This window comes from Anser anser, assembly GCF_964211835.1.
Source record: "Anser anser genome assembly, chromosome: 2".
In the NCBI taxonomy this organism is placed as follows: Eukaryota; Metazoa; Chordata; class Aves; order Anseriformes; family Anatidae; genus Anser; species Anser anser.
In genome coordinates, this window is record NC_139721.1 from 89,374,181 (window position 1) to 89,398,046 (window position 23,866).

Consider the following 23,866-nt stretch of genomic DNA (forward strand, 5'->3'; position numbering starts at 1 on the left):
TTATGGCTAACACACAGCAGGATAAACTCATTTAAGTCCCAAAAGAAAGCCTGGAAACTGAGGACAGGTGAAATATATAACTGCACAAGTCAAGCTCCTTACTTTTTACTGCAGGTCACAGCTGAATAGCTTATACTAACTGTTCAATTGTTTTCTTTTCAGTAGGTGTGTTTAAGATACTGTGGACAAAATGTGAATGCAAGTGGAAATAGGCTTTTAGAAGTTTCTTTAAGTTTTGAGTTCTCAAAAAAAATTTCCTTCATTTCAGTTCAAGGTGTTAAACAATGCATTTTTACTGTTGGAAACTCTACCCCTCCCACCTCTTCTGTATAATCTTATTAATGCTTCTTTTCAAGAAAAAGAAGGTACACTTTGATACCATGGTGACAGTTGTCTCCTGCTATTTCTTTTAGAAACCTTTAGTATAGTTACATGGTTCGCTTATTAACCTAAGGCATCCTTTGGAGGTAATGCTGGGGGTGAAAGAATAAATCATAAACCATGAGCAGTGAAAAAGTTGTGTTTGGCACTCCAGTCATGCTGTTGAGGGAAACTGCATACATTTCTGAAGAAATGGAATGAAGATTCAGGCCTGTACACGGCATATGTATGGGAGTTTGGAAGGAATGTATCCATAATTACAAGAATATTAATGCAACAACAGAGGGCCTTTAGCATAATTTGACTGTCTGCTTGTCTCACACATCCTCTGAACTCTACCTTAGAGTTACCAGCAGGGAATTAGAGTAGCTATTTAAAATTCTCCTAAGTAAAATGCAGAAGCTCATTCACCATTTTTTCCTTCCAGTTTTACACTGTTGCAACTCTAATGAAATCATAGGACTGTAAAGTGTTTGATTTTTTCAGTGATACAAATTTCCAGTGGTTGCAGAGCCATTGGAATATGTAGGCTCTTAAAGTACCCTCAGAAGAAAGTCATAGAGAAAGAGGTTATAAAAATAAAGACAACACATGCCTTAAGACTGGATGAGGATTAATAATACACCTTTGCAGTTACACAGTGCTTTATAATTCCTGCATTGATAATACAATCAACCATAGACAAATAATATAAAGGCCTGCTGCATAAAATAAAATTATTTCTAGCTGAATTGCCTTCCTGCTTTATCCAATAGAAATGTCACACTTTTATATTAAAATGGCAATGTTTCATTTTCAAAATATTTGTTAAGTATGGAAAACAATAGAAATAAAGATATTCAGACCTCTTCCTTTGAAATAAATGACCTTTCATATTATGAGTATCTTACTTTTGATCTGGACATAATTGAGTTATAACTCTGCTGTCCTTAACAGTATTTATTATTCTACTCTTGGCTGATGAATAAAGGTCATGTTATACTTACTTTTGGTCATTACTATAAATGTCATACCAACATGATGCAAGCAGTGGTGCTGAAGTTGCGGCTCTGACAGCTTCTTTTTCTTCTCTAATCCTTAACTATGTCTTTTTGTCTTGAATGTTCATGATCAATTGCATCATGGGACACTTTTTCCTGCTATCCAAGTGTGTTTTCTTGTCACTCACCAACAATGACAGGAAATTTAGCCTTTCTTTCTGCTTGATGGCTGTCAGTGAATAGACTGTGATTTCACTGCTTGTTCCCATTATTCCAGAGTATTTGATGAATATTAGTGTCGATCTCTTTGTGTGGCTGGAGTGCAAACAGTCCTCCAGGGAATTTTTTCATATCTGAGTACAGATTGATTAAATCCACACCATTGTTTCCATTTTCCAATTTCCTACGCATGGAAGTATTTCAGTAATAATTCTTGTGTGTGAGTTTAAGATTCAGCTCCTGAGGTTACACTGGGCTCAACACTTTGAAACTCAAGAACTTTGTTCTTGTGAACATTTATACCAGTAAAAGATCATGAGACTGGCTTAAGTACCTCAAGTTTAAAAATGGATGAGTGTTTACTCTGCTTTTTGTAGCAGCAATCTGCCATTTTTGGATAGTCCTTGAAGTGCTACAAGTAAGAACAGATGTTTATCTTAAGTCTTTGACTATATCTAATCAAAATGTAGGCTGTGACAACTGCACTGTTGATGTTTCACGAGTTATATATGCCATCTTCTATCGTAATAACTGCATTTATTTCTACCATGCATCTTAACTTTCCCTGTATTCTCTTTCCATAAATTCATTCTGCATGTTCTGTATAGATTATGGGAATTCTGCATGTCAGCTTCTCAACCAAGATCAGATCACCTGATACTAAGAAGTCCAGTGCTGCATGTGCTTTTTGCAATTGCAAATGTTGTTTTGCCATGACTTTTTACTTTTAACATGAGAAGCTTTGCTGGAAAACTTTCAGTTAGTAGTAATCTCAGTAGCCATCCCTGGAAGTAGTGTTTTTTTAGAACAAGTCCAGTATTTTTTCAGCTTTGTGAACAGTACTCAGTGGGAATACTCAACATGGGTAAAATTGGAAGAGATTAACTCTTGGAAATGCTCAATGGATGCTCAAATCATGAAATTCTACTGTGCAGTATAATTAGAAGACTGGCATGAAAAGAAAAGCTCCTTGTGTGACATGGGCAGAAAGAAGGGTATATTTCCATTGTTCAACACTGAGTTTAACATACAGGCACAGTATTTTCCTTCCTTCCTTCTTTTTTTTTTACTTATTCTTTTTTACTTATTCTTTTTTACTTATCCTCTTTCTTTCTTATTCTCCTTTATTTCTTTTCTTTTCTTTTCTTTTCTTTTCTTTTCTTTTCTTTTCTTTTCTTTTCTTTTCTTTTCTTTTCTTTTCTTTTCTTTTCTTTTCTTTTCTTTTCTTTTCTTTTCTTTTCTTTTCTTTTCTTTTCTTTTCTTTTCTTTTCTTTTCTTTTCTTTTCTTTTCTTTTCTTTTCTTTTCTTTTCTTTTCTTTTCTTTTCTTTTCCTTTCCTTTCCTTTCCTTTCCTTTCCTTTCCTTTCCTTTCCTTTCCTTTCCTTTCCTTTCCTTTCCTTTCCTTTCCTTTCCTTTCCTTTCCTTTCCTTTCCTTTCCTTTCCTTTCCTTTCCTTTCCTTTCCTTTCCTTTCCTTTCCTTTCCTTTCCTTTCCTTTCCTTTCCTTTCCTTTCCTTTCCTTTCCTTTCCTTTCCTTTCCTTTCCTTTCCTTTCCTTTCCTTTCCTTTCCTTTCCTTTCCTTTCCTTTCTTTCCTTTCCTTTCCTTTCCTTTCCTTTCTCTTTCTTTCTTTTTTCTCTTTCTTTCTTCTTTCTTTCCTTCTTCTTTCTTTCTTTCTTTCTTTCTTTCTTTCTTTCTTTCTTTCTTTCTTTCTTTCTTTCTTTCTTTCTTTCTTTCTTTCTTTCTTTCTCTTTCTTTCTTTCTTTCTTTCTTTCTTTCTTTCTTTCTTTCTTTCTTTCTTCTTTCTTTCTTTCTTTCTTTCTTTCTTTCTTTCTTTCTCCTTCCCTCCTTCATTCTTTCCTTCCTTCCTTCCTTCCTTCCTTCCTTCCTTCCTTCCTTCCTTCCTTCCTTCCTTCCTTCCTTCCTTCCTTCCTTCCTTCCTTCTCTCTTACTCAAGTTAACACCCTGTTGAGATGTAGAAGGCAATTCCCTTTGGTATCATGTGTCTCTTTTGTGAACCAGCTGGGACATCAGAACCCTTATTTACACAACTTGCTGTAGTAGGAGAATTGTATAAGAGAAGACTATCTTAAGAGAAAAAATGTGAACATATGAAATGGTAGAGGGTAGCATAGTCTATTCTACAGTATAGAAATGCCATAAATTTGTAGACTTAGAACATTTTTCACAGTTGCAAATTTCTGTTGCCAGTGCTAATATGCATTAGGCTGTATTTATTGTATGATATTACTCTGTAAATGCAGTGCCTGTAAGTTATAGTTTATCTACAATATCTCCCTATCTCAGTGTTTATGCATGCAACTCTTGCCTACATATAGCACAAAAGGATGGGAGAATGCTTTAGTGGATGACTAAATTGGTGGATCTAATGCACCCACTAATATGCTGTTTACTTTGCTCTTCTGTTGTTAGACATCTCTCACTAAAATGGCACTTTAAAATGCAGGTGACCTCTAATTCTACTGTGAAGAATTAATGATCCACTTGATTTCTGTACTCGGTGGACTTGACTGATCAGGAAAATGTGTGTGTGAGTGCTAATGATGCAGTATGTCCACACCGTTTCACTTCAGTGCTGTTCTAAGCCTGTCCTTCTGCTACGCAGAACTGCAGCATTTTGCTCCCTCGGCACTTATCTCTGAAACTGTAGCAAATTTTGAAGGGCTCTTCAGAGCCTTGTGGAATTGTGAAAGGAAAGATTAGATCCTGCTGAGTTGCTAGGAAATTTTTCATCAACCATTGCCAACTTTTCTTATACCAGAGGCCAGGAAGAATGCTCTGTTTATACTCTCTGCTTGGTGAGGAGCAAAAAGTGTCTGCTGGAGTTTCTGTACCGTCAGCTGGAACATCAAACTGATGTAGGGCATTCTGGAAGCATTCACTTAGACCCATGTGAGCTCAGCTGGAAATAACCTGCTCTGTACGGTTCTGTAGGGTGGTGACATCTGTGACTTTCTGGCCTGGTTCAAAGAACTGACTGGTCAGAGAGGCTTGTTTTCAAGTTGTGAGTTACACAGGGAATGTTTTCCCGGGAAAGAGGAAGGAGACATTTTTGTTATTAGACCAGACTTCCAAGGTGAGAGCGCTAATCACTAGCAGATTCCTGAAAGATTTTGGCTAGCCTCACCAGTGGTGCTCAGCTGGGCACTACTTCAGCATTAGGCAGTTCCTGGCCTGTTGATATGCAATTGTGCATGGAAATTACAGAGTACTGAAGAAGCATTTGAAGTATTTTCATAGGTTTCTCAAGAGCTGTAGATCGAATTCATGTGCCTGTTATCTTAGCCTTTGTTTTTCGTTTGTTTGTTTTTCCATTTAAGAACAGGAACACTCTATAGGAAAGGTATATTGACTACGAATTAATGCAATTTCATGTTCTGAGGCAGTAGCCAGAGCAGATGCTGCGCATATATACAGTGAGAGATAATTCTTTCTCTGAAGAGCACTCAGTATAAATAACAAGTGATGATGATGTAAGTCTTAGTGAATCATCGTAGGAAATTGTTGACTTATACATGGGGAGGCCAGGCAAAGTGTATGCTTTCAATGTTCGCTTCCGTTGGGAAAAGTAGTCTTGGATTCATGTCTGCCAAAACACTGTCATTCATAATGTCTTCACAGTGCTTCAGTTCCAAGTGGCCCGGCATACTTTCCATTTTTTTCTGAAAGCATTCATTGATGACAGTGAAAGACAGATTCAACCAGAAAGGAAATAAATACCTGGTAGAATGAACTTTTGGGTGACTGTAAACTTGGAAGGGTTGTCTGACTGCAATTCAAATGTAATGATTAATTTTCATCCCCAGTATAACGCATTTTTAATCATACACATGAAAGCGATGGTGAAATCTGCAGTAGCAGCAATAAGGAAGCAGCAACAATCTGCTGCACAGCCATACAGACAACATATTGATAACACAGCATGGAGGCAGTTTCTCCTTGCTTGGTAGCTACAACACATATCAGTGAGAATATTGTACATGTTTGCAGAGTGTTTCTTTCTCAGGGAGCCAGAAAACGTTCAGTCTGCATGTTGCATTATTATTACCTTTCTCATGCAAGAATCAGTGTAGAAGGAAGTGTAGGACGTTTGTGTCACCTTGCTTTCTCCTTCAGATTGTGCGCACTGCCCAAGGTGTTGTCTGCCCTAAGCTGGAGCTGTTGTCTGTGAAATAAATACTGGTGTGATACTCATGTTAACACAAGATGAGAGGTGGCAAATGTGTGGTTTGTAGCCACTTCAGTTCCAAAACTCAAGTTCATATACAAATAAAACAAACTGACTTTGTCTGTAGTTGCACATACGTTTTCCCAGCAGCAGTGCTAGTATAAACAGCTCCCATATCTCTATCACTGGCTTCTTTTCCATCTCCTTGCTAACCCCTCGTTTATGTTGGACCAACTGCATGTGTAGCCTGTGCTATGAGACAGATGAGGGAACTCATGCAGCTGAAAAACCCTTTACACTTTTTCTAAATTATTATTTTATTTTTAGCAAGGATTGTTGTCAAATGTGAGACTTTTCTATTAGTTGCATGGAGTCAGAGAATTCTGAGTTTCTCCTGAAGGGGAACATAGGTCTGTAATGTCTTCCATGTTACTACCATGCAGATAGTGTGAGTGTCACAATGTGAAGTGGCAATATAAAAATGCTGTGCTCATGCACCCTCAAAATTATGATAGAGAATTACAATGGGTTTGTAGACATCACTTAACAGTCCTTTTTATTTAAAAGTTTTTGGTGTTTTTTTTTTCTATATTAGAGGCAGGTTATTATCTATCAGTCTTTACATAATTGATAAGACAAGTGGCTTTACTGAACGTAGAATTGTGGATTATCAATGATTATTGTCTGTGCTATGTCTGTGTAAATTATTATCTGTGCTATGGTGGTATAAAATGTTCTCATGCACTTTCTTTTTCCTGTGATTCACATTTTGGTGGTATGTTATATTTACTTTATTTTTTTTACTTTATTTTTTTATACCTTAAAACTGCTGGAACTGGAAAAACTCATAGTAGTTCTTGGAAAATTTGTCCCCCTTTCAATAGGAAATATTAGGATACTCACCCAAACTTCTTTGAATCACAGTGCAGTTTAGGGAATTAATTGTTACACTTGCAGAAGGTGGCTTCTCTTTAGACCTTCCTCCATGAACTTGCTATACTGTGCAACTGCAGTCAGCTACCCATTTCTGATGGTTCTTCAAGCCCTTAGTCACAACCCAAAATGTTTTGATTTGATCGTGCTCAGATGAATCTGGCTTTATTTGTCTTGCCAGTGGGTCACCACTTTTCATGTTCCAGACAGTGAAGGAAAAGGAAATGAATTAATGCTCCTGCAATTGACTGCTGTGAAAATAGTGTGTACCATACCATTTGTGTAGGCTGCTGAATAATATTTTACTTGATGGTCAGTGGGGTGAGGGATCTTGTCAGTTCATAATGAGCTGGAAGCGCTGCCTCTGCTACTGCATTTGCAGTTGTAGTTGTGACTGAGAATGCAACATGGTTCACCCAGAGATGAACAGAGATGACAACTTTATATAGTTAGGAGTGTTTGTGCACATTATTGTATGAGATGTTCCACTGATGGGCAGGATATCAACGAAGCTTCATATGAAATATTCTTCTACAAGTAGATAAAGCCAATGAGTTGTGAAGACATGTAACCTTTCAGTAGCTGTGTCAATGAATAGCTAACACCGGTACTTCCTGAGCTGATATTCTGAACTGTTTGCAGAGATGATTTGTGAGTATGTTTTTGAAAGCAGAGTAACAAACCTTGCAGCCTAAGGCATGCTCTCATTCTGTGATGAATATAAGTCATACAGAGTTCTTGTCAGCTATATATTGGGTTCAGATTGCTGTGGGAAGAAGACCCAGCATGCCTCTGTAGGGAACAGAGGTCAGACAGATGGGAAGTGAATGCTGCAGAATCCTGATGAGTCATTTTAAGTCCAATATCTAATTGATTCATGTAAGAATATAATAAATACTCCTATAACTTCCATCACAGTGATTACACATACTGCAAGAGTTGCTTAATGAGGCTTACCTAAGTCTCTGCCAACCCTACCATTCTGCAACAAAAGAAATAATGGAGTGTTGTAATAACTGAGCCTAAAGATGCCTGTTCTGTAAACACAGGAAACTTCTATGAACAGAGATTATTTCTTTCCACTGGAAAGGGCAGTGTAGGCCTCCATGTGTGCCTACTTACATATATGTGTGCAAGGCTGTAAGGGAGGTGCATGTGTTCACCAGCAAACAACAAGTGCTTGTACTTGCAATGTGCAAGTAATTAAAGCTGCTGACGCTATCTTGGTGTAATACACTGAAGAGTCTTTTATTTGGCAAAAGAGAAAATGTAAAGATTCTGGTGGAAACAAGGGTACTTTGATACATATGTCACATCTCACAACAACAATGAAAATAGGACCAGAAGAAGATATTTAGGTCAGGAAGCTGCACAAGCCTGTCTCTTAATGGATGCATATCAGAACCAAATAGCGAGAACAGAGGCTAGTTATGCCTACACTTATCCCTTAATAAGTCCATCATACCTAAGAGGATATCACATGTGTGACCCAATAAAAGATTTGGACATAATGGAAGAAAAAAAAAAAAGTCAGCTCAGGAGTAATGAAACTGATGGTGATAAAGAGACAAAAAAAAAAAAAAAAAAGGCTTCGAAGAACTGTGTTAACTGTGTGTTGTCTTCCTTGCTGCAGGCTTATCAGAGAGGGCACTGCCTGTTTTAAAGGAGTTCATTGTGATTGTAGCTGGTGCCACTGTTTTTAGTTGGCAGAACGTCAGGAGCACTTGGTAGTCCCAGAGACCTGTCCTGATTCCCCGTGGAAGACCTGAGAAAATGGTTGCATTTGGTAAGTGGGCAGCAACAAGCAGCTGTGGGAAATATCCCCTCCAGCTCCCACAGCCGGTCCAGGAAGAGGATATTCAGCCACAGCCCAGCCAGCTGACCAACTGTTCTTTTAGTGAGTGTCATGCAAAGCTATCTCAGGCTGCTGGCTTTGTTGAGCCAAGGCTGTAGCAGCAGAACGCAGTGGCAAGCTGAGGAAGGATGCCCACAACCACAGCAATAATCAGCTTTCATCGAGAAGAGGTGGTCAGAGTGCCTCCAGGGAGCCCTGCTGGGGCCTGTGTGAACAAGGCAACAGCTACATAACTGTAGAGAAGTGCAGAGTATATCCTGCCTGGAGCCAGTCCCAGAATCTGTAATTCCAGCCCCATTTTTATTCTCAGAGGACAACAAATAGGATTAATCAGTACTTAGGAGCATAAGAGGGAAAGACTCCTGGGCCCCCTCCTCATTTACACAGCAGTCCAACAGAAGACATTGCTTGTTGACTTTTAGGGATTTAACCATGCTAATTTCCAGCCTGTTTCTGCTGCAATCAGATAACCCAATGCCTCAGCTAATTTAAAGCCTCCCGTGTTCCCGTAGGTTCCCTTTTCAGGATCCACACAGGCAAATGGAAGAGGGAGGAGTGGCCAACTTACCATTAAAGACATTGTCGGCTGCCAACTGGCAGAGCCAGAAAGTGATCCATTTTTGCTGATTATTCAGAAAGACCTGATGGTCTCCATGAATCTGGCTCTGTCATGGATGGCAGGAGTCACTGTACACAAAGCGGCGACCAGACTGCTCCCTAGGGATTTACAGTGTGAGTAATAGTGGGTTAATTTCTCTGGAAATTTCTGAAAGGGATGACTGTGTATCAATAAGTTGTTCCAGATGACTAAAATGAAGTGTTAGAAAAGCCTCGAGGGACTCATACAGTATTGTCAAGGAGACTCTTTCCCTCTGTTCATAAAGGTGACTTGCAATATAAAAAAAAAAAAAAAATGCTTTTGGCCTTTACTGCTAGTTTTATGAAGGAGAAAGAAGACCTGAAAGTGATTTGGTTTGGTTTAGCCTATCCCCATCAGGCATGAGTTTCTTTAATTTAGGAATATCTGCTACTTTTTTGTTGTTGTTGTTTCTCCCTGATTTACAGTGAAGTACAGGGACATGAGGTGTATTCTTGCTCAGCCTTTAATTGAAACTGAGAGTGGTGGGCTGGAACTTGAGTAGTTTTTATGCCTTTGAGCTCTTTATGTAGCTATTGCTCAGATGTTTCAGTTGCATAGGTGTTAACCAAAATAAAGGATTAGATTACACAGCTTTCACAGTGATTTAATTAAATTGATGCAACCCCAATTTGGTTTTGTTAGATCAGCACAAAACCCCATGCATAGACAAGCCCAAAGCATTTTAGAGAACTCAAAGAAAACTTTCTTGCTTTCACTTTTTACTCCTGTTTTATTTCTTCGGTTCTTCTGGGACAGGACAAGGCTAATGGTTCACAAGTGATCACAGAGGCTTCTAGAAACTAGACTGTAAACAAAAACCAAGTTAAAAAAAAAAAAGAAAAAGAAGTAAAAAAAAAAGCTAGAAAACACTTATGATCTTAATTACTGCCTTCTTAGCCTTTCGGACAGAGTACTGACCCTATGGGAGAGAAAGCTGTGTCAAAAGTCCCAGAGGGGTTGGGATGTACTGTACACTAAGACATTGTGTCTGCTCAGGGACCTGGAAATCACTCTGCACTGCAGTGGTCATTCCTACCAGCCCTGAGGAACAGCTACCATCAGAAGATGCCTGGCAACAAAGCCAATGCAGGGACGAGTACTACAACTGTGTTTTAAATTGGTGCATCTTGCCAACGTGGCCTTTATTTCTCCACACCATCACAGAGACCCAGAAGTAAAGAGGACAGAAAATGAAAGCTGTAATTCTGTGACTTAGTTCTATCCTTTACAAGAAAGGGGTGACACTGCTTCAGAGTGGGAAGCAAAAGAGGTACGTGTTAAAATTTTAAGGCCTATAAGGGAAAGAAATGACTACACACATTTGTTCTAGGGCTACCCTGCATCTGCATTGTCCTGTCCTCTTTTTGTGTCAATTATCCTGTTTTATTTTCCAGGTGGAAAAAGAGAAATATGGCCATTTGGCCAAGATTTCCAGGCCTCTGGCCTGGGTAGTAGAGAATGGATAAATACCCATACTCAGGCCATCCCTTTTATTGCCCAGATGGTATGTGCTTGCGCAATAACTCAGCTGCAGCTCAGATACTCCTTCAGTGTGTCAGACTCACTACTGTATGTCACACAGTGCACACTCACATGCTTCTTACTGTGAAATATTACATAGAAACACAACATCTTTAATTAGTTTAGACTTGTGAGGATTTCTCATAAGTAAAGCACTCATTTTTGTAGTGAGGCAAAGGCCAGAATGTCTCTCCATAAACATGCAATTTTGTGCACACTCTGCAGTGCATCCAAATGCCATCATAAGCAGTATGGCAGTCTACACTCCTTCTGTCTCATTCCTTGCATTAGTGGTGATTGGTGATAATAAAGGGATTAAAAATAGGAACAATGCAAAGGCTGTTATATAAGGGAAATATCTGCTCTGTGCTGAATGTATAATGTGTCTGCTGTAGGATTTTAGTATGCATTTACACTCTTTCCTGAAGTTTGTGGCTTGAAAATATTATTTGCTGCTTCCCAGACACAATCGCTCAGTAACAACTCTCTTTCATAGCATCATAGGATAATTCAGGTTGGAAGGAACCTCAGGAGGCTGCTAGTCCTGCCTCCTGCTCAAGGCAGGTTCCTCAAGAATTTTTCAGTCAGGTCTTGAAAAGTTTAAAGGATAGAGACTGCACAACCTCTCTTACAACCTGTTTTTCTGCTTGACACAGGGAAAAGTTTTTCTTTATATCTGCCCTGAAGCACTCGTTTCAGTTTGTGTCTATTGTCTCCATCCATGCACTGCCGTGACGAGTCTGTTGTCATCTCCTCATAGATACTGGCAGGCTGCTATTTAGGTCCTTTGAAAGATGTGTGTTCTCCAGGCCGAACAAATTTCCTCAGCCTGTCCCTCCAGGTAAAGTGCTCCAGCGTTTTGACCCTCTTGGTAGCCCCCTGCTGAATTTGCTCCAATATATCAGTGGCTTTCTTGTACTTAGGAGTCCAAAACTGTATACAGTATTTTATATGTGGTCTAACGAGCACCAAGTAAAGAGGGATTATTACATCCCTGGCTGTGCTTCTGCTGAAACAACCCAGGATGCTGTTGGCCTTCCTTGCTGTCAAGCAGGTTGCTGACTCACGCCCAGCTGGCTGCCCACCATGACTCCCAAATCCTCCTCAACAGAAGTGCCCCTCAGCTAGTCTGTCCCCAGCGTGTATTGTTGCCAGGGTTATTCCTTCTCAGGTGTAGGACTTCCCATTTGTCCTTGATGTATTTCGTAAGGTTGTGGTTGACCTGTTCCTCCAGCCTGTCTAGGTCACTAGTTCCTCCAACCCTGCCCTGAAGTGCATCAACTCGTTCTCCTTGTTTGCTGTCACCTGCAAATTAGATGAGAGTATACTCCATCATCCCTCAAGGTCATGAAAAATGTGTTAAAAGATACTAAAAAAGAAGTTTGATGATAAAGATGTTGTAAATGTTCCCATAAGCAAGAAAGCCACTTGAAGGAGAACTTACTGCCAGTTATACCCATCCACTTGCCCATAACCTACAGAGAAGACGTTTGGTGACGTGTGAGTTATGTGGCAGGCACAGTCAAAGTCCTAGTAGACAGTAGTGCCATTTGCACTAAAATGGCACACTTGTGACTTTGTGCTCAACCTCAATAGTGTGATGAGCATCTAAACTGCCGAAGAGGTTCTAAACCATGTGGTTTAGAGTCCCTGCAAAACAGTTCTTGCAAGTCAGCCATATCATATGTAGGGAACATAATCAATGAGCAAAACCATAGATCAATATGTATATGCATAGTGTAGGACTGAAGGTATGTAGTTCTCTGCCTTAGAGAATGGGACATGACATCAGGAAAGACTATGTTCTTGGGTTCATGTGATCATGAATAAGACAATTATTTTCTTTTGTGATTCAGTTTCTCACCTCTAAAGTAAGGGTAATAACATTGCTGTACTACATAAGCATTTTTGAGGGTAACTAATGTTTCAGAAATGTTGGTAATTGGTTTTGGACCATGGTAGTTTCTGCAGACTGCAACTGAGATCATAACCCTGTGCATTATACCCCATATATACTTATGCTGTGGGTCATGTGTGGTCCTCAGACAGAGGTCTCCCACAGGGGGAGGGAAAACGGAGGAAAGAGGAACATGAGTGATAGAAGCCTTATCGATATTTACATAAAAGATTGTCAAAATAGGGAAGAACAGCTATACAAATGAATCATCAGCAATACAATTATTCTTCAGGAAATTCCTCTTAAGAAGCAAAACAAGAACTTCGTAACAAAATTGTTCTGTGTCTAAATTTTTTTAATGCATAGACAAATAATCTCCTATACAAACCTTAAACTAGGACGTATGTGATAAAAGAAATCCATCTGGTGGTAGTACACAAAGATTCTAAACAGGAAAGGTGATTGTTGTTTCATTTTTTTATTTATTTTTTAATTACACTCTTCTTTCACCATATAGATCAACTATTCAAAATCACAGCTACACCTGCTTTTAACTTTATTTCTTATTAAGTGTATAAACAAAGAAAAATAAACTTCTAGTGCTGAGCCTGACCCCATGCCTTTTGAAAACAAAGGAAGAACAAGACTCCTGGTAACTTCAGAGGGAATTCCATCCAGCCCATTGTTTTTAAAAGTCAAAAGCTAACACAGATTGTTCATTTCCTGGCATTGGCATCAGCAGTAAATGGGATTGCCTCACAAAAAGTTTGCTCAGTCCTCTGGGGACAAAGGATAAGAGCATGTTACATTGCTCAACAATGATCTTCTCAACCAGCTACACAGCAGCACTGTTTCATTTCAATAGCTCGTTACCTCCTTGGTGAGTACAATGAGACCATGGAGTTGAAAGTATGGGGAGAAGAGTGAAAACCAGCGAGAAGGGTGGGTCCAAAATACCATTCCTGACCATGTCCTGCTTCTGAATAAAACTAGTAGGAGATAGAGGCTAACATTTTTGAAAGGCAACAAACATAAAAGGCCAATCTGAAGAAATGTAGGTGCTGCTTGATGGTCACAAGCTTCTTGGTGTTAGTTTAAGGCAGAAACTTTCTCTCTGTTTAGTAGCCTCTACAAAGTAGGCATTTATACTACTGCCAGTTGCCCAGACTCTCTCCATAGTGAATAGACAGTAATAGGCCTTTCTACTCTATCTCCTAAATGAAGGTGAGTTGTTTAATCTATTTTAGATGCCATAAATGGGATAAGAGAAGCTCTGCCCTCAGAAGACCTGTTCTCTTAATTATAAGGGGAGCCTAGACAGTTAACTCAGATACAGACACCTACAATGTATAATCTATATTTGGAGAGATGAATCCCACTGCTGGTGTTTACTATAAATAGGGAAGTGCACAGTATATTTAAAGCAGAAAATCCATTGGGTACTGCTGAGATTATTGTTAATGCTGCTTAAACTAGTTAATTAAATAACTCATCAATCACCCCCTAGCGTACAGAGGACCAGCCGTACAGCTACTGAAGTCAATAGTAAAATTCATGCAGGCCATAGCAGGCATTAATCTTCGTCTATGTATGACCATGCATAGAAGCAAGAGGTTCTGGATCTAGTTCTAGATCCAGGCCTTTCTATTTTTTGATATGGGGGATACGTGGGAATATGAGTATGTCATTCCGCTGTTTGTAGCAGAAGGGAGCAGCTGCAAAGCTCAGTTGAACAGCTATCACTCTGCATGAGTGTTGCTAGTCTGCCGAATTGCAAGATGTAAGACATTAATGTAAGCCTGTTTCAAGGATGCTCGCTGTCCCCAGAATATAAGACTCTTCAGGCATGATGTGCCATTTAAGACCCATCACTAATAAATTTTGAGTAACGGCTTTACAAAATTAAATAGCTGGCATTGACAAGTTGCTATATTATAAGAGCAGCAGCACTGAATGTCATCAGTGTAAATCAGATCAAATGAATTATTCTGTAACCTAAACTGCAAAAAACTGGCACTTGATACTGCCCAATCAACTATAGCTATAATGACCATACTAAGAATGTGTTAATTTACTTCTTCATAAATCACTTTGAACTGTATTGTGGAAGCAGCATGATAGGCAAGGGAGGCATTTGTTTGGATATTTTTATAATTAAAAGGAAGAAAACCTTTCATAAGACTGACTGCCAGGTGGCTAACTGCCATCTCTGAGAGAATGTGTTGTGAAACATTGGGCACATTTACCATGGAGAAAGACTCACCAGCATAAAGGGCTGGATGGATTGTTTTGAACTTTATAGTGGTTAGTGGAAATCCTGAAGTCTGTTCTTGGAATGTGAGAGAGATTTGGCCATAGCAGCTAGATCAGGATCCTTAGTTTCCTCCCTGCCTTATTAGGGGATTTAATTGCTCTAGTGGAACCTCACATTCCAGTAAGCATCCCTGGCTGAAATGAAACACAATTTGTTACTCACTTGTTGACTTCTCCCTACCTTTGTGATAATTGGAAACTACATGTCTATTGCAATTGTAAAATCATCTCTGAGAAACTGGTAAGAGTTCATAAAGTGCTGCAATGAGCAGTATCAGTTAAAGAGTGAAGAAATGGAGACATCAATCACTCACTCAAAGAAGTCTTCTGGATACAGTCAAGGATAGAATGAAGATGATACATGACAGACAAGGAAAGGGTGTAACAGTAATTAGTTGACCAAAATATGTGAATGAGATAAAGAAAGTATGGTCAGTTCGATCTCACATCACCGGCCAAAGTTTTGAAAAGCTTAAAAGGAGGAGACCAGTACGGTGGAAGAGATTTCTGAAGGACTTCCTTAGGAAAGGCCATGTGTTAATTCTGTGCTCCACTGGGCAGCTTTCACTAGACCCAGCCCATGAAACCATGTACCTGGCTGCTCCCAACAAACCAGCAACCTGACAAAAGGAAGGTCCTGCCTTGCCTTTCCATGTTCTTTGAGTCTCTTTCTTTCCCATTGTTTTCTTTATTTTCAGTCTCTCTCATTTTCTGGCATTCAGCTGTTAGCTTCACTTGGAGTCAGCCAGTTCTGCTCTACCAAATGCAGAATGATGAGCAGAAGGAAGGAGACCTGACTTGGCCAGGCAGGAGACATCCCATACCAGGCAAGGGAATTGGGCTCCAGGCCAGCAGTTACCATGGGTGACTAGCTTCTCCAAAGTGTTTTCCATGACTACTTGACCTGAATCCTGAAAAGCCCAGCAACAGCTACACCTCCCCTGCTTTCCACTCTTCTGTCCTTTCTTCTTTCCATGTTTATATTTATTATCAAGCAGGAAATCAATCTTTACTCCTACAGTCATGAACTGAAAGATGAGTAAGAGAATTAAGCTTTTCTCGTTGCTAAGGGTTTCTGGCTAACGTAATGGATTCTAAATGAATAACCTGTGTCTAGCAAAAGGACTCTGACACATTTTGATTAAGTTAGTCTTCTTTAACCACTTGATTTCAATTTCCAAATGCTTTGTGTTTTGTTTTTATACATACTAATCAATATCCTTCCCAGCTTTGGCATGAATTTCTAGTGCAGCTGCCATGTGAGTGAGCAGGCCAAGCTCTCTGTACTTAAAACCACAAACCATGTTAAATGGTTTAACACTTTATATTGGTAAGGTTATATTAACACCTATGACTGAAGTCTCATTTATTCCATTGAAACTAACAATACATGACTGCTTATATATGACTGCTGTTGCTACTGATGCCACAGTTATTAAACATACACTTGTCCAAAACTTCTGAAACCCCTCTGCACCACTGTATAATTTCCATCTAAGTTAGCAAGTGGAAAGAAAAATCCAGGTTCCCTTATTTTTAGCTTATTTGTCCATACATGTGTGAAAGTAAAATGTCTTGAAGACACAATCAAGTATTGACACTTTGGCAAGTCACTGGTGAAAAAGTGAAGTGAAAAAGTGAAGGCACTGGAGGTTTACCAGTTACTGCATTTAACACCAACAGATTGAGAGAAAAATGTAAGTTAAAACACAATATATTATAGAGATAGCAGAGCATGTGTAACCAGCAATATTTTACTCAGGATAAATGATTGTGTCCTATTCTCAATGAAAAGGAGCTTGGGAGCCCATGGAATGTCAGAAGATGAATCTCTGTTTCCTTTTACATGTCCTTTCAAGGTGAAGGAGGTCAAATAAAGTGGTCTCTAAGCTTATAAATCACTTTGCTAGGCTAGTTTAAAATATAATTCTACGGAAACATAGGTGACAGATTTTTAAAATGAAGATAAAAGAAGTTGCTGTCAAGGATTTGATTTGTTGAAGGTTTTCAACAAGGACATTGGACAGGAAGGAAAAGGAAAAATTCTAAAGAAAATGGGAAAATCTCTGGAGGGTAGAGTTGTTAAGGGTATAAAACTGAAAAAACCCTGGGATCCAACGGCTCAGGATCTCTGATAAAAGGTGGGAATGGATGAAGACTGTTTAAATGCATGTTACAAATAAAGTGCAAAATATTGTGGTTTGGTTTTGTTTTGTTTTGTTTTGTTTTGTTTCTGTGTATTTTCCTGAATTTACACTTTATTTAGTATTTCTTAGAGATTTCATATGTTTTCACATGTTTTCACAATAACTGAAACAAACACTCTGTGGACTTTGACAAAACATCCTGCAAGTTTCCCATGACTGAAAGATGATTTATATAAATATACTTTGACATGAAGTCAATACAACATAAAAGACATTAAACTGTGTTGTTTCAATAACAGTCTTACTAGAGTCAAACAACTAATAAGTACGGAACAGACTGTTGTCTGAACATTTTAGACACGAGGCATTTTAAAAGGCTCTTCCCCGTTATGAGAAAGAGCTCATGTGTTTTTAACCACGTTACAGTGAAGTTTCAAGTGGGAACAGAAAAGGGGAACGGTACTATTATTCATGTTTCTCTTCAAGCAGTTCATGTGGTAATTCTGACCAGCAGCACAGTATGATTGTTGTTTCATGAAGAAAGAGCAAAATTGTATTTAACATTGTGTTAGATAACACCTTCCCTATTGTAATGCATTTTCCCAAACCAAAGAGAACCAAGAGGGCTTTCATTAGCAAGTGTCTGCTGCTCTCACTGAATTGACGGCCAGGCTGGTGTGAGCTACCTTTTTGTTGATGATCTGTACGAATGAGTCCTATAATTTTTTTATTCTAAAGCTTTATGACAAAGCAGAGGAGTTCTATGAGATCACTGGCTGTCCATCTACTCCTTCTTAACTGCATAAGGGAAGATACTAGGATAGGTTTGGTTTCTGTGGTGTAGTCAATTTTACTAGCAAGAGGTCATTTCTGCATGAATGACTGGTTGAAGGACAGCATCATCAGATGGGTGCCCTCAAGTGAAGTGGAGGTAGGGCTGAAGAAATAACCAAGGCTGTAGACTTTCTTTCCCTTTTTTTTTTTTTTCCTGCTAATTTCTGCTAATAGGAGACCATATATATTTTTTGATGTGCCCATGAAGTAAAAACTGGATAGTTTGACACACACATTTTCTCATATATTTCATATATTGGTTTGTTGTGGCTGTTATTGTTGTTGCTTTTTGTTTGTTTGTTTACTTATATATATGTTTCATTTCTCCTATACTTATGAGTATTTATAACTAACTTCTGAGTAACTCCTGTATTACCGAGTAACTAAAACAATCTGAATGTTGAACTATTACCATATGGAGACACACTTATACATAGGCAGAAAGGTTGAAAACCCTTCATCTGCCCCCCTTGTTTGGTTATGTCCATCTTACCTAAACTGCAGCCACGGTATATGTGAACCCGCTGGCTCAGATTACAGCTACCTAAAGAAGCTAATTTTGAATGTGAGAAAGTCCCTCCCTTGAGCTTTACTCCCAGCTGCCATCCAGTCCCTGGGTTTTCTTCCCTCAACAGCTCAGAGGAGAGCAATTTCCTTGTACTTGCAAGCTGCTCTGACCAATCCATTCTTGAACATTTCCATATTGTTAACATTATCCGTGTTGTTAACATTACCCATGTCCAAGGACATATTGAGCTGCTGCTTGCCTCTGAGTAATCGTCTCCATTCACGCTGAAGGTTTCCATTACTAGCTATCTTCAGTGTCTCAGTCTGCCACCAGCATGTGTAGATACTAAAATAATATAAAAGATAACTATAGCCATGTCTTCTAATTCCAGCAAGATACATTGATTTGGGAAGAGAGCATGGAGAACAGTAAATATTTTCCTAATTAGGACACGTGGTTGCTCATCATGAACCTAAAATTCTCAGTCTGATCCTCGCTTGTCACCGAGTTTAGTCACTCCAGTACCTGGGCAGCATGGTTACTGTTTTTGTGCTAGAGGAGTTGTAGCTGTTAGTATTGCTTCAGGTGGACTCTGAAATGATATTTGCTGTCTTCAGGAGAAGCGCTGGTTCATGCAGTCGGCGACAGCATTGTTTCTTTACAGAAAACTGCCAACTGTCTGCCACTGACATCAGAAGGAAAGGAAGAACATATTGATTGAACAAAGGAGAAATATATCCACAGAGTTAAAATTAGATCATTAAAAAAAAAAAAAGAGCAAATAGTGTTTCAAAGTAACAACTAGAACTACAAAAACAACAATAACAAAACCCAGAATAGAAGAGAGAGCCAAGTTTGCACTTCGTATTTTTTAAGCACTGCTGATTTGGAAGCCAACCATGAATGCCAATAGTTGCTTATGCACTGTACATGCTGTACTCCAAAAGCATATCCGCTACGACAGGCCAACCAGAAGGGAAAGCATGGAATTTTCCTTTGAAACGGAAAAGGTCTCATTGCTCACAAGCATTTTGCTCTCAAGTTAACTCCCTTGTTTCTTCTCTTTGTAAGGCTAACCCTACATCTGAGCAGTCCTGTAATAGCACCTCTGTCATTGCATTCAAAGGTCTGGAATTAGTCTCTGATGTTTAGTCACCGCAACAGTATAGTTGTCTTTATTTACTTTTCATTTTCTCAGTTACTACTGCCAAGTCTTCTCACCTTTGCCGTGGACTTCTGTTTTTTTGTTTGTTTGGTTTGTTTTTGTGTTGTTTTGTTTTGTTTTTCCTTGTCTGATGTTGCTGCTGTTGCTGTTCCATGGTGATAAATGAACTGAAGGCAGACACGAGCTGATGCATAGCCTGCTCTGCTGCCTAGGGACCCTGCCACTGGGGAAGGCATAGGTGCATACAAAACAGTTGTTGTGGGAAGCTGTGAACAAATTCTGTAACAGAAAAAAGAATAATCCGTATTTAGGGCACCAAAGCACGTTACTGAGAAAATAACAGCATCTTCCATGTTACGTTTGCTGATGCAGAAGATTACGGCTCTCTGTTGAGAGCAGACAGATAACAGCAAGGACTTTCATATCCAGGGAACAGGATCTTGTTCTTCTGTGGCCCGAGTTTGGTTATCCCAGCTCTTTGGATGAACTCTTGTCTGTGAGGAGAGAAACTGGGATAGAAAACACAGACATGGCCCTCTTTACCCCCATAAAACAGAAGAACAACGCCACAACAAAACCACTGTGTTTAGGGAACAGAAACTATAAAGGAGATTCTGGAAATAATCCAAGCCAGATCTCAGTAGGAAGACATGGATGCTCAGAAACAGAAAAAAGAAGCATTAACAGATGTTTGCCTCCAAAATGGGATAACCATAAGTACTGACTATTGCATAATTTGGTAATGTGGATGTGATTATAGATGGTTTTATTATTTTCTTTCACTATTTTATTTATTTATTAGTCATGTTTATTGCAGGAAATCTCTAACTACTTTTTTAGTACAGAGGGAAGTCTGTACAATCTTTCATTGTGTCCCCTGTGCTTTTGCATACATTCACCTATGTTCATTCTGTGACTAAATAGTTTTGTTATGTTTAAGCATTCAGCCACAGGTACTATGGCATCCTAGAAAATTGCATGTTGTGGAGGAGTGCTACTGATGTATATTATGGCACATATACTATTGTATATGTTTCCATGCCCCATACCCTGAGAAAGGAAGGAAACCATACACTTTCATGGCATGAAAATAGAGCAAGGTATTATGCCTGTAAAGGTAACACATTTTCCTCATGTATTTGAGGGCCAGGACACCCACACACTTGGCATGTTGCCACATACAGTTGGGTAAGGTATGTCACATGCACAGCAGGCAGTTCTTATCCTCCATCTGCTCTTAAGTCATGCAGATTCAGGTTGTGTGTCCCTCAAAAGTCCACTTTTCCAGCACCATCCAATCTGTAACAAACAAAGGCAAGGATGTCCCAATGCACAGATTCTTTAATACTTGAGCTGTAAATGAGATGGAGTGACGTGGGCTTGCATTGGTGCTTGATTCACTTACAGCAAAGCATGAGGCTTTGGGCAACAGCATAATCTCTTGCACCTTGAAAAGTGTGTGGGTGGCTGGTTGTTCAATTTAGTATGTGAGGTGTTTAACTGCAGTATTTGAACAAGTCTTCAGCCCAGTCATGCTGGATCTTAACCTGGGGGATTTAGGCAGCCTAGCAGAATGGTCTGTGTTTCTCTGAGCTCATCTAGTTTATGTATGTACTCTTAAAGTATTTATTACGTTCCAAGTCCCTATAACAAGCTCATACCAGTTACAATAGCTTTTCTACTGGGACTAAGTTATACATAAGTGGGGGTAAGGCTTAATATACTGAACAATAGAAAAAATATACATAGTGTTCCCAACAAAAATACCATTTTCTGTGTGTTGCAATAATTTCTTTAACTGCCAGGAGAGTGAATGTTGCTTAGAGATAAAAATTGATGCATCATCACTCTCCTTCTAATGAAAAACAATAGATCGGGGTACACTGAAAACAACTTCTTTTCTCTCAGCATTCACAGAAGTAAATCAACTAAAAGCTGTTACATTCAGTGGTCAACTTCTTTCATAGCAGTTCCATAACGTCATGTGCATGTTTTGTGATTGTAACATGTGGCTATGAAGAAGCTATTGTAGCATAAATAGACAAGGAAGGAGAATTAAAATTTAATTTTAAGGATCTTTAGTTTAATTTTAAGGATCTTTAGGGATCTGAGGCAGATTCTGATTTCACTTATACTGGTGTAAATACAGAGTCACTTCACCTAATCGCAGATTTACAGCACTGTAACTGGAACAAAAATGAGCCCTCTTGTAGCTGTGTTTTCTAACTTCTGTGAAATTCTGGTCTGAATCTTGACAGTGGTTAGCATAGTTGCTTCCATTTATATCTTCAATATTTCTTTCAGATTTCTATTGTCTTCCCTTTTTCTTCACTTTCTGTGCAGCTGTCATCGTAGCATTTCAACCCCAGTTAGAAGAGCAAGGCAGATGTCTCCCAACAGAGGCTCTGCCAACATCACTCCAATGACAGCTGTGGGAGCATTGCTGTGATAACAGCATGACCACCAACGTCAACAGACAATGACCACATCACATCTGCAAAGCCTTTCAGCTTCCACTGGCTTAGGGCCTGCAGTCTCAAATCACTTTATACTTGAGTCTCTAAGCTGGCAGCACTTAATGCTACTCAGTTCTCCAGTATATCAGACACATTTAGGTCTATTTTGTTGTTGGTTTTTGTTTCCTTTAAATCAGAATTCTCACAATTCTCAGAATTCTCTTCCTGAGATGCCCCCCAAGGTCTTGTTGTATCAGAAAATCCAATTGGAAGTGCCAAAATGTCACTATGAACCACAACCTTCAAATCTCAAAAATGGAAATTAACATGACATTATAACGATTAAGGAATTATATCAATATTTACTCAAAGAAGAGAAATTTTAAAGCTAACAAATGCAAATATCTTGCAAAAGGTTACCTGAAATCAAAACTTAGCTTGTTAGTGTATTTTGGTCTTGTGTTTATGTTGTGTATACTTGTTTATGTGTAGTTTTAAAATGTACCAAGGAAGATACTAACTGGTGAAAAGAAAGACAATTGACAAGAGATTATTTGATGCTTGTTATGGAAGCAACCTCATAAGTCCAGGGTCTGTGTAGGGATTTTGTCTGTGATAAAATATTCTGCGAAGTGAATTTCTAATTTAGGACCAAATCTCCCTCTCACATCATCAAACTGAACTGTAGCTCTGCTGTCACAGCCCATGCAGATGCTTCTGCTGTACCATGTGTTAGGAAGGTGAGATTAGTACCAAAAGCTTCATCCTTTCCACATCTACAGGCAAAGCTTGCAGATTACTGAAGAGTCTTTATTTATTGATTACACTAAAAACGGAATGGTCACTCAGACTTTTGAGCAAGAAGGACTTTCAGCAGGTATGCAAGTACAGTTGCTTATAAAGTAATGAATGTGATGTCCATTTTCCTCTCCACAGCTGGAGAGTGTGAGAAGTGCAGCCCAGGAATGTCACAATTCATTTAAGCTGTTAAATTGGGCAGAAAAGATGTCCCATTGCTTCTCTACACCTGATAGTTGTGATAACCTTTATCAGTCAGCAAACAGACCCAGCTCTAAGTTATAATGTGCAAATAGAAAGCAAACCCATTTTTTCCTTGGAGATGTTCCTTACTCAGTTTGCTACAAAGGCACTTGGTCCTGAATAATTAAAAACACTCATTGTTCTACATAAAACTAGAATATAGATGTAAATAGAAGAAGATTATGCCAACACATCTAAAATCAAACACATTACAAATTACTGATTGAGTCTTGAATATGAGGTAATGCTTGTAATTGACTACCCTGGAATTTGATGAATAACATTGGGTTAACCACGTGCACCCCTTTTACAACAAATGTTATCATACTTGGAGTTATCTAGAGCACTCAGACCCTTCCTCCCTCCAGAAGGTAGTTTCTGCAGCTGCAGAGTTTCCTTACTTTTCTGGACTGTTGGGTATATCTGATTCAAAAGGGAAGGTGCTGCCTGAGGATTGCCACAGGTGCCTCTTGCAACATTTTCATATCAGAGGTTGTGGGAAGTTAGAACTTGTGGAACTTGTAATATCTGATAACAGACTTTGGTCCTATTTCAGGAAATCATCCCAGTGCAAAGAAGCTCATTAAGATACGCTTAAGCTCTGAAGAAGACAGTGAAAACTATGCACGTTCTGAAAGTTAAGCATGTGCTTTCCTGAGAAGCTGACAGTGTAATTTGGTATGTCTGCAGGTACAAGCTTAGACAAGAAGGTGTTCACAGAAGCTGGAGAAGACAGGTTGTGTCCATCTTGCTGCTTTGTGTCATACACAAGGTAAGAGTTTTCTTCCAAAA

General features: G+C 39.0%; 1 protein-coding gene across 5 annotated transcripts in view; it reads left to right on the forward strand.

The window, feature by feature from the left end:
- Positions 1 to 23,866, forward strand: part of LOC310895204 (uncharacterized protein) — a 127,560-nt gene that overhangs the window by 64,627 nt on the left and 39,067 nt on the right. For 3 of the 5 annotated variants that reach the window (XR_014580531.1, XM_083826169.1, XM_083826168.1), the window contains exon 2: positions 23,765 to 23,846. Coding sequence is in view for 2 of the 5 variants with exons in the window: in XM_083826169.1 (XP_083682295.1) it covers positions 23,765 to 23,846 (82 nt within the window). In the remaining 3 variants the exon portion in view is untranslated. Of the gene's footprint in view, positions 1 to 8,330; positions 8,484 to 10,356; positions 10,463 to 23,764; positions 23,847 to 23,866 lie in introns of all 5 variants that reach the window. The other 2 variants (XR_014580532.1, XR_014580533.1) reach the window with 2 other exon arrangements.